The 11,496-nt window shown below is 44.9% G+C and overlaps 1 protein-coding gene across 2 annotated transcripts in view; it reads left to right on the top strand.

Moving 5' to 3' along the window:
• IFT80 (intraflagellar transport 80) overlaps positions 1–11,496 on the top strand; it is a 225,091-nt gene that overhangs the window by 138,135 nt on the left and 75,460 nt on the right. For both annotated transcript variants that reach the window (XM_040349275.1, XM_040349274.1), the window contains exons 11-12: positions 158–232; positions 2,646–2,809. In XM_040349275.1, coding sequence (XP_040205209.1) covers positions 158–232; positions 2,646–2,809 — 239 coding nt within the window. The remainder of the gene's footprint in view (positions 1–157; positions 233–2,645; positions 2,810–11,496) is intronic.

The following is an 11,496-nucleotide window of genomic DNA, read 5'->3' as shown; positions in this document are numbered from 1 at the left end:
AGAAGCTGCTTGGTAAGCAGGGAAACTTCTTCAACATTACAGAACAAGACTGGTTGAATGTGAACTACTAGCTTTACAATAAAGGATAACATTTATGTAACATGTCAATCTATCTGTTATTCAGAAACCAATACAATATATTTATTTTCTTCCATAGCACAAAGAACTGGAATACACCACTGATATTTGACCTCAAAGAAGGAAGTGTCAGCTTGATCTTGCAGTGCGAAAGGTTTGAAATAATTTTCGTAACCATTTTAAATTCCATTGTCTTATTCTAAGTGAATCTATAGTCCTTTTATATGTTTAAAAAAATTGTATAAAAATACATAAAATCCTTTTTATAGCATGTACATAGCAATTCATTCACAAAGAATACCACAAATAGCATCTAAGGAAACCTAGGGTTATTGACTGTTGTATAATTTCTTATAGCTTCTACCTGACACATTTTTGCGAATTCGCTATCTTATGGGTACAAATTGTATATAGTAAGTACATCTAAAAACCTTTTGTAGCACAAACTGCTTTTTCATTCTTTACTTCACCATGAATGCTAGATTGGTGGAGCAGAAAGGAGTATGTGCAGAGTATAAATTGCACATATCTCTGCAATGCTTGAGTTCAATGCTTGATAATTTCAGTCTGGCCAGATTGGGACTCTGATTTGTGTCCCTGTCTCTACAAACTGTTGGTCAGAAGAATTATGGGGCATTGAGGTGTAACCTGTCAGGCACATCCCAAAAGTGTTTAAAAAAATAATTGAGAAATAATATGGTTCCAATAACTTATAAGTGGCTGACATGTAAGGGTACTGTAGTAGTAATGATCTCTAATGCCTCGTACACACGACCAGTTTTCCCGTCGGGAAAACTGCCACGACAGCTTTTGGCCGGGAAAAACTAGCTGTGCGTATGCTCCATGGCAGATTTCCCGGGAATCGCGGCAGGAAAAATTAGAACATGTTCTTTTTTTTTCCTGCCGCGATTCCCCGCAGTCTTTTTCCCGGCAGTTTCCCTATGGGAAACATTGCGGTGGAGCATACACATGGCTGGGATACCTGGCCAAAGCTCTCGCCACAGTTTTCCAGACGGGAAAACTTCTGGTGTGTACACAGGATTCCGGGCTGACTTTTTACTGCGTGGAATCCCGATCGTCTGTATGGGGCATAAGTCTCTTGTAATGTGTGCTTAGTCTCTGGCGATATTCTGCAGCATGCTCCAATTTCCAACCACACTTCTTGTCTCTGATTATTTACTGTAGTATCTCAAATCTCTAATGCCCTGTACACACAATTGGTCCATCCGATGAAAACGGTCTGATGGACCGTTTTCATAGGTTAACCGATGAAGCTGACTGATGGTCAGTCGTGCCTACACACCATCGTTTAAAAAACGATCGTGTCAGAACGCGGTGACGTAAAACACAACGACGTGCTGAAAAAAACGAAGTTCAATGCTTCCAAGCATGCGTCGACTTGATTCTGAGCATGCGTGGATTTTTAACCGATGGACGTGCCTACAAACGATCGTTTTTTTTTCTATCGGTTAGGTATCCATCGGTTAAATTTAAAACAAGATTGCTTTTTTTTAACCTATGGATAAATAACTGATGGGGCCCACACACGATCGGTTTGGTCCGATGAAAACGGTCCATCAGACCGTTCTCATCGGTTTGACCAATCGTGTGTACGCGGCATAACTATTTTCTGTAGCATTCCATAAACAAAATATTATATGTGGCCTTTTGATGATGTCAGGGGCTGCACTTAAAGGCCCCTTTTCCTTATCAAGTTGACCACTATTGCATTACACAATGTGCCACCCTCAGGCTCAGGTAATCTGTTCCTAATGGAGCTGTTTTAATGCTAAATCACAAGATAGATCAACCATAAATAAAACATGTGAACATAAATGCTAATTCGTATTAGCTAATTGGTGTTTGGTGTTTTTAGACTACTCTTTTCAGTGCATCCAAAGAGTGGGCATTGCACTCATGAGAAATAAATTCTGCACAAAAGACGCTACGCCATTTATTTTAAATAGGAAGAGACAAGACACCCGTACCAATTAACGTGGTGTTGCAAAAATTTCCCCAAAACATTTTACTTCACTATTAAATGCGTTACAAAGTTTAGCCATCTTTTGGCAATGAAGTGGTGAAATAAGCCTAGGAAGTGTCAAATACTTTTCCATGCACATGGCTAATTTAAATGAGAAGCTCTATGTTATGGCACCCCTTTCCAATAAGCCATATGCTCTGTGTTTAGGAACACATGAAAGGCATTCCTTTCTACATTCCTCTTCCCTGCTCTAGAGTGCATTAGAGGACTGGATTAAATGCCTTGTTAAAGGCTGCAAAGTACGGTGTTAAAAAAATCTACGGTGTTAATCTAATCCAGCTGTCTACCTACTGTAAAAAAAAAATTAAACTGGTCAAAACTCAGCATAAATGCAAGCACACGAACAGACTTCACTTGTGACAACCTGGAAAGTAGCTAAAATGTGCAGCTGGCAATACATCATTGAGCCAATGGATTGTCAGTGTAAGACCACAGCTCTATTTGCTAAAGGGTGCTTTGAATAAGTACAGTTTGTTGACTGTGTACCTGCTTTTTGGTCACTTCCTTCCTTGATTTCTTGCAGGCATTTCCTTCTAGTGGATGGGGGTAGTCTGTATTTATACTCCTATGAAGGCCGCCTCATCTCCACCCCAAAGATTCCTGCAATTAGGACAGATATTCTCAATGAACAGACTGTGTCTTTGAGCAATGATACAATTGCCATAAAGGATAAAACAGATGAAAAGTGTAAGTTTTGTTTTTTTACTGCACAATACTCTAATCTGGATCTGTCGCTACATAGAAATAACTCAATGAGAAGAATCTAATGAATCCTAAAATATTAAGGCAAGCTGTTTTTTGGAATTTAATGTGAACATGTGATGTTAGAATTATGATGGATGCCATTGATGATTGGATTTAGGCTTGCGGGGTCAGGGGCTGTCAACCACACATCACTGCCAAGCATCCTAAGGTGACAGCTCTGTTGATCCATAAATACGTTAAGTACAGTACAGTAAGCCCCCTGTCACACCTATGCGAATTCAGGTGTGATTTCCAAATCGCACCTGAAGTCGTACCTAATTTATTTCTATGGCTCTGTCTTAATTGCTGCGACGTAAAGTTGTGTGTTTTGAAAAGTAGTTCATGTATTACTTTTTCCCGACTTCAGTGCGATTTATCTCTCATAGACTGTAATGTAAATCACACTGAAGTTATGCCTGTGTCCATATCAGCGTGACTTTGAGACCGTTTTCACTTTATTTTTAACCCACGTTGATGAAGAGAAGGCCCTCTTCCCCACAACCCTGGCCCAGTGGTTATGGGGGTGCGGGGGGAGTCTTATCAGAATCTGGAACCCCCTTTAACAAGGGACACCCAGATCTCGCCCCTCTCCCTATGTGAATGAGTAGGGGTATATAATACCCCTACACATTCACCCAACAAGTGAAAAGTAAATAAAAACACAACAGTTTTTGACTAGTCCTTTATTAAGTAAATAAATGTCCCCTTAGGTGGATCCAATGTCAATCACGATGACCCCACTCCCTTGTGATGTCATTGACCCAGTATGTCCCCGGGAGATAATGTCACAAGGGGGTGGGGTCACTCAGCAATGTCATCGGTTGCCCCCCCACCTTTAATTGTTTAAGAACTGTCAATCATCGTGATTGACATTGGATCTACTTCAGGGGACTTTTATTTTTTTATTTATTTTTTCAATACAAGGACTTGTCAAAAACTGTTGGTGTGTCTTTATTTACTTTGCACTATTTTGGTGACTAAGTAGGGGTGAATGATCTGGGGGCCCCCTTGTTAAAGAAGGCTTCCAGATTCTGATAGGTCGCACAACCACCAGGTTTGTTTGGAAGAGGCCCTTGTCCTCATCAATGTGGGAACAAGGTGCTTTTGGGGGGATCTCCCTCACCCCAAAGCACCCCCCCTCCACATGTTGAGGCGTTGAGAGCATGTGGCCTGGTATGGTTCAGGAGGCTTCTTTCTTGGCCTACCATGCTGCACGCACTGGTAAGAGTCTGATATGGATTTTTTGCGTGGCATACGAGGCCATTTTTTTTAATTACCGGCAATTGTGCTAGAAGGAAAAATAATTCTGTTACATGCTGTACTTTTTTTTGACTAGACATAGGCAAGTCACAGTACATTGAATTTATTAGAAATCGCATTGAAGTTGGCCTGAAATGACGCTTAGAACGGACCAAGTCACACCACTTTGAAGTCGTATCTGGTGTGAATGGGGGCTAAGTGACCGTTGTCACCCTAGCACAGGAATAATATTACTGTCAGGATCACTAGTTAAAAAATTAATGAAAATAGAAGCCCAAAAAAAAAAAAAAATAGATGCATAAACCAATTCTAAGGACAGAATTTATGCATTTAAATGATTTAAATAACGATTGTTAAGACATTTATACATAGAGCTGTAAAAAGGTGGGCAACACTGTAGGGTCTTTGCTGCATTACACAGTGCTTTTTGTCTTAACACTGGGGACTTCCTGACATAAGGAGAGAGAAGAATGATCAGTGTGGCACTACTCCTTCACTGTACAGTCACAGTCAGGACAGGTCCTACACCAGGCTGTATTGCCTGAGTACAGTTTATTCTGAAAATACATCTCTGGGAGTAAAGAACCTTGCTACGCTTAATAACATTGGCTGTCTGGATTGCTATACTGGTTGAACAAAACTTTGACAGATAAGACCGTTTACATACACAGTATGTGGGTAAGCCAAGTATTTAGCTGCGTGCCTAAAAGTTACATTTAGGAATTGGCATTTAAAATTAACCTTTTTGCATTGAATATGGCCAAACCTAATGAAGCAAGGATGAAGATGAAAATTGCTTTCTATTTGAACAAACAATATATTATATGAATGTTAATTTTGACCAATGTACCCTGCAAGTCAGAGAGAAGGTAGCGAGGTGGTGTTACAAATAGAAACCATTATAATTTCAGTAATCTTACTAGAGATTACTTAGAGTAACTGTAAAAATTATCATTATACATAATTCTGTATTTGAAAATTCGGTGATTTATATATAGCCTGCATGTTTTGTTTTTGGGATGTCTGAATACCTTATTTTCTTTTTCTACTAGTATTATACAGCACAGAGTTACTTACCTTAGGCCTCGTACACACGACCCGACATGTCCGATGAAAACGGTCCGCGGACCGTTTTCATCGGACATGTCTGCTGGCAGAATTTGGTCTGATGTGTGTGTGATGCAATTGCCTATATGCTTCAGTCGAATGCTCTCCCTGCTAACTTAATGCTGTTGGTTACAGGTAACAGGTGTTTTATGTGTGATTCATCTCTCTCTGTAAGGACTGTTCATATGTTAAATAAGGCTAGCTTTTGAAAGGCCTTTAATTGTGTGATAACCCTGTCTACAACCTAGTGATTCTCAGAGGTGTTAATAGGTGTCAAACTGGAAGCAGACGAAACGTCTGCTTAGGAAACTCAAGTGTGTGAAGGTGGTTTGTTGTGTAAGGAATGTGCAGTGATTAGACATGATAATTGTCGGTCGGTGCCGACCTGTCTGGAATGTTTTAGTAATTAGCCTTAGTGTGTGATTGGGTTGGGTGGAGATTTCATTGTTGCTTCAATGTCTTGGACTGTATAAAAAGCTGAGAAGAAAAACCATTAAAGGCTGTGTTGTTCAAGCAGTAAGCTGGTCTCATGTGTGGCTTTCTGGGCGATTCCAGGGATATCCCTCCTCGTGGAAGATTGGGGTGATTTTCGTTATGGGAAGAAGGGAACGTTGACGGGGATATCATACCGATACCGTCACAATTGGTTGGTAGCAGTGGGATTTTTCCCTTCTATTCCCCTTCACACCCGGATTCCAAGCAGACACTGGAAGAACTACTGGAAGTTCGTGGAAGGATTGCTAGCAACAAAACCAAGCGGGTCATCATAGCAGAATCAATGGAGCTAGACCAGGAGGACGGGATTGCAGCAACGCCAGCAGTACAAGAGATGGAGACACCAGTGATTCAGGAGGAGGAATCGCCAGCCAACAAGCTAATGAGAGAGAAGCTAGCGTGGTTCGGCCCGAACCCAACGCCAGATGTGGTACTGAAAGTGATGGACATGTTAGTAAACGCAGAGCTACAGAAGGATAAACAAATAAGGGACGCAGAGCTACAGAAGGATAAACAAATAAGAGACGCAGAACTACAGTTAAAACTGGCAGCAGTCCAACAAGCAGCCGCACCTTCTACGAACAGTGAGTACAGCACAGCAGACGCAAGGAAGATTCCGTTTAGCGCTTTTAAAGCTTTTGATGAAAAGGACTGTGAGATTGATAACTTCCTGGCGGATTTTGAGCGACAATGTAACCTGCACCGAATAGCTAGAGGAGACTGGGTTGCAATATTGTCAGGCAAACTGTCAGGCAAAGCTTCTGATGCTTTCCGGACCGTGCCAGATCAGGATATTCATAGCTACGCCCGGGTTAAAGAAGTGCTCCTGGCTCGTTATGCAGTAACCCCAGAGTCCCACCGACAGAAGTTCAGGGACTCACGCAAAACCACGAAAGACTCTTATGCGGAATGGGCATGCCAATTGTCCCGGTCGGCCTCTAACTGGGCTAACAGCAGCCAGGCCACCACCGCAGAGGACATTTTGCAACTAATGCTCCTGGAGCAATTTTACAATCACATCCAGACGGACGTCAAGGATTGGGTGAGAGATCGCAGGCCCATGACTCTACCAGAGGCCGCGAAGTTGGCGGATGAATATGCGGATACTCGCAAGACAAACCAGGTCACACCACGGGTACAACCCCCACAACCAATGGCGCCCTCACACCCACCAGCCGCTAGACACCAACCGCCTAACAGACCGATGACATATAGCCCTCGCTACCCACGCCAGGAGGACAACGAACAACGCTGCTTCCGGTGCAAACAGTTGGGTCACTTCAAGCAGAATTGCCCCATGAATGACAACACCAGGTCAAATTGGTCTCAACCTGGGTACCGCCCACCAGCAGCAGCCCATTGTGTAGACTCGGCTTGGGATCCCCAGGAGCTGGGTCAGGAAGAACCATTGGGCACCCCTTACGAAGCCCTCATGGTACAATCTGTTATTACGGACAACAGGGAACACCATTGTCAGCTGGTCATGGGCGACAGCCATGAGCCGGAGGGGCCTTGGAGGGAGCTGGGCAGAAAGAGGCACCGCCAGCTACCCTCCAAGAAGAAGAGGTCCTGGAAGTCATATAACCAGCGGACCTGGGAGGAGAAGAAGCGACTGGAGGAGATGGAATCGCAGCGGGCGCCCCAGATGCGGGCCGAGATGTTCGCCAAGGGCCCACCGGTGGCCCCTTACACCACCACCCAGTTCCTGATGATGAGGGACCACGTTGAAAGCCTGCAGGACATGAGCAAGCAGGATCTGATCCGTGAGTACATAGAGCTGGAGGAGTGCATAAGCCGCATGGAGGAGGAGAACAACCACCTGAGGTCACAGCGGGCTGACCCCCCCAGGCTCCATGAACTGGAGATGGAGCTGGAAAAGCTCAAAGAGGAGAACCGGCGGCTGCGGAGGGAGCAGGGGGTGGCTGACCTTATGGGGCTCTGAGTCCCCTCTCCCCCCCCCCCCCCCCCCCGGACTCTGAGCACCAGGGCTACAGCACTTCAACAAATATAACTTTTTCTTTTTATGAATCTCCTGTGATTGTCACTTCAGAGCCATAACCTGCCCCTCCCATAGCGGGACACCTAGATGGCGGCGCACAGACCCATTCGCCATCTTCACACTGACTTCTGGTGACTTTGCAGATCGCACAAAGACTTGGGGACTGACCGACGTGTGATCTGAAGACCCGGTGGCATACCTGAGTCGGGAGCAGTTGCCAAGGGAGGTCAGTCACGCCAAACGGAGTTAACCTCGGACTAAAAGCTCTGAACCCGTCAACCCTACTGGACCAGGGAAGGTCCAACCGGGTTTGCCGGAGCAGGGAGAAAAGGGGGGGCCATTGTGATGCAATTGCCTATATGCTTCAGTCTAATGCTCTCCCTGCTAACTTAATGCTGTTGGTTACAGGTAACAGGTGTTTTATGTGTGATTCATCTCTCTCTGTAAGGACTGTTCATATGTTAAATAAGGCTAGCTTTTGAAAGGCCTTTAATTGTGTGATAACCCTGTCTACAACCTAGTGATTCTCAGAGGTGTTAATAGGTGTCAAACTGGAAGCAGACGAAACGTCTGCTTAGGAAACTCAAGTGTGTGAAGGTGGTTTGTTGTGTAAGGAATGTGCAGTGATTAGACATGATAATTGTCGGTCGGTGCCGACCTGTCTGGAATGTTTTAGTAATTAGCCTTAGTGTGTGATTGGGTTGGGTGGAGATTTCATTGTTGCTTCAATGTCTTGGACTGTATAAAAAGCTGAGAAGAAAAACCATTAAAGGCTGTGTTGTTCAAGCAGTAAGCTGGTCTCATGTGTGGCTTTCTGGGCGATTCCAGGGATATCCCTCCTCGTGGAAGATTGGGGTGATTTTCGTTATGGGAAGAAGGGAACGTTGACGGGGATATCATACCGATACCGTCACAGTGTGTACACACCATCAGACCAAATTCCCAGCGGACAGAATACGCGGTGACGACGCGGTGACGTGGCGGCGGCAACGTGCGCGAACCCGGAAGTTCAATGCTTCCACGCATGCGTCGAATCACTTCGACGCCATGCGCGGGTTCTCGGGACAGCGGACATGTCCGATGAGTCGTACTGACCATCGAACATGTCCGACGGACAGGCTTCCAGCGGACAAGTTTCTTAGCATGCTAAGAAACTTTTGTCTGCTAGAAACCTGTCCGCTCGGCCAGGAATCCGGTCCGCTAGGCCCTACACACGGTCGGACATGTCTGCGGAAACTGGTCCGCGGACCAGTTTCAGCAGACATGTTCGGTCGTGTGTACGAGGCCTAAAAGTGTCACTAAACCATGGTTTAAAAGCACATTTCTTAAAGGAGTTGTAAAGGCAGAAGCTTTTTTATCTTAATGCATAGAATGCATTAAGATAAACACCCTTATGTGTGTAGCAGCCTCCCCAACACTCCCTAATTACCTGAGCCCCATCTCTGTCCAGTGGTGTTCACGAGTCCATTCGGCCATCGCTGACTCTCCCTTCTGATTGGCTAAGACACAACAGCGGCGCCATTGGCTCCCGCAGCTGCCAATCAAAGTCAGTTAGCCAATCGGAAGAAAGAGGGGCGGGACAAAACAGCAGCTCCATGTCTGAATGGACACACAGAGCTGCAGCCCCCATAGCAAGCTGCTTTCTGTGGGGGCACTTAACAGAAGGGAGGGGCCAGGAGCAGCGAAGAGGGACCCGAGAACAGGAGGATCCAGGCTGCTCTGTGCAAAACTACTGCACATAGGAGGTAAGTATAACATGATTGTTATGTTTTTTAAAACAAGACTTTACAATCACTTTAATGCAAAAAGTACCTATTTACCTACCTAAGTACTTACTTTTGATCTCAGCCTCCTACAAATCTCCAAATTCCTTTTTCTTGCTGCTGTGGTCCTACATCCTGTTGGTGGGTGGCTACGTTCATTCTCTATGGTCCCCAGGAACATAGGCACCCTTCTCTTGCTTACTCCTGATATGAACTTTAGGATTTGTAGTGTGCATAGAGTAGTACATATGACCGCAACTAGCGTACACTGCTCGTCCAAGACAACCACGGGTTGGTGGATCTGTATGGATTATTTTTGGTGAATAAAGAGATTGTTTATTGTCATCTTAATTACTTGGTACATGGTCTTCCTCTCCACTGGTTTCATCTGTAATGACCATTCCCTCAAAACTGCTTTTCTTACTGGCCATGTCACTGCTCCTCTCACTGACATCAGCCGGTACAGTGGAAGACCAGCAGCCACCTCTGGTCCTGCATTGTGCGTGACTCCTCTCTGTCAATCCCTCCACTGGCTTCAGCTCACCCAACAAATTAAATTCAAACTACTAACAATTACCTACAAAGCCAGCCACAACTCTGCCCCAGCTACATCAATGACCTAGTCTCTAAATACAAACCTAATCGTTCTCTACGTTCTTCTCAAGACCTCCTACTCTCTAGCTCTCTCATCACCTGCTCCCATGCTCGTCTCCAGGACTTTTCCAGAGCCTCTCCAAGCCTATGGAACTCCTTACCCCAATCTGTCCGTCTATCTCCTTCTCTATTAGCTTTTAGAGGATCCCTGAAAACCCTCCTCTTCAGAGAAGCCTATCCTTCCCACACCTAACAACTGTATTTTTATTTGAGTCTATCTGATCATCCCCCACAGCTAACTATCCTTTGTTCCACTTGACCCTCCCTTCTAGATTGTAAGCTCCAACGAGCAGGGCCGTCTGATCCCTCCTGTATTGAATTGTATTGTGACTGTACTATCTTCCCTGATGTAAAGCGCTGCGCAAACTGTTGGCGCTATATAAATCCTGTATAATAATAATGTTGGAGTGCCAGCCCACATTTCAGTGCTGGAGAGAAGAAGACTGCAGAGCTGGCTGCTACGGAACCCTAGATTAAGAATTGGATAACACCCTGTTATATCCTTCACTATTCAAAACCAGTATTAAGTTTGAATCTTGTTTTCAACCTTTTTTTTTATGAAAAAGTTAAAGCCCAGCTCTAGGCAACTAAAGAATATCACTTGCATTGGGGCTGTACCCACACTGCAAGGGTTAATTGCTTGTGTAGGTCTAGGACAGTGGTTCTCAACCTTACTAGTGCCGTGACCCCTTGATAAAATTTCCCAAGTTGTGGGGACCCCTAACAGTAAAGTTATTTTCGTAGCTTGGGTTTTCAGCACCTAAGGCAAGACAAGTAGTTTGCACCCCTAACCCACGGACATTTAGCGCTCCCTGAGTCCCCTCCACTCGTACAATATTAAAACCCCTTATGGTACATTTTAGGATGTACCACTCTTTCTTTCCCTTTTATCTCTCTCTATCCTAATTTCTTGTTTTCCCCCCCTCATCCCTCTCTCTAGCCGTCTTTCTTGTTCTTACTCACCTTTTTTCTTTCTTCCTCCCCCTCTTTTCATCTCCCTTCCATGTATTCTCTATTTTTATTCCTTCTCTTACTCCTTGGTGGGGGGAAGGGGATGAGTGGTGGTGCTGGGGGGGAGTTCTGATCAACCAGCTTAGGTGCTCTTGATCAAGGTCATCTGCTGATCTGGGGACTGTAGTGGGAACTTTTAATGGCACATATAATCACAGGTAGTGTTACTATGTCTCCAACTAGGTGGTGTCTCGAAGCAGTGACACCTATGCTGAAATCAGGAGATGAGGTCTCCAGCCCCTCCCACTTCACATTACTCACCAGTCAGCAGACCTAGTCTCTGCCCCCCAGCCATGCCGTGATCTGAATGGGCGGCTGCGAAGAGGCCGAGTGGGTGGCCG

This window comes from Rana temporaria, chromosome 4, assembly GCF_905171775.1.
Source record: "Rana temporaria chromosome 4, aRanTem1.1, whole genome shotgun sequence".
In the NCBI taxonomy this organism is placed as follows: Eukaryota; Metazoa; Chordata; class Amphibia; order Anura; family Ranidae; genus Rana; species Rana temporaria.
The sequence above is the reverse complement of the archived record's forward strand: the minus strand, read 5'-3'. Positions and strand labels throughout refer to the sequence as shown.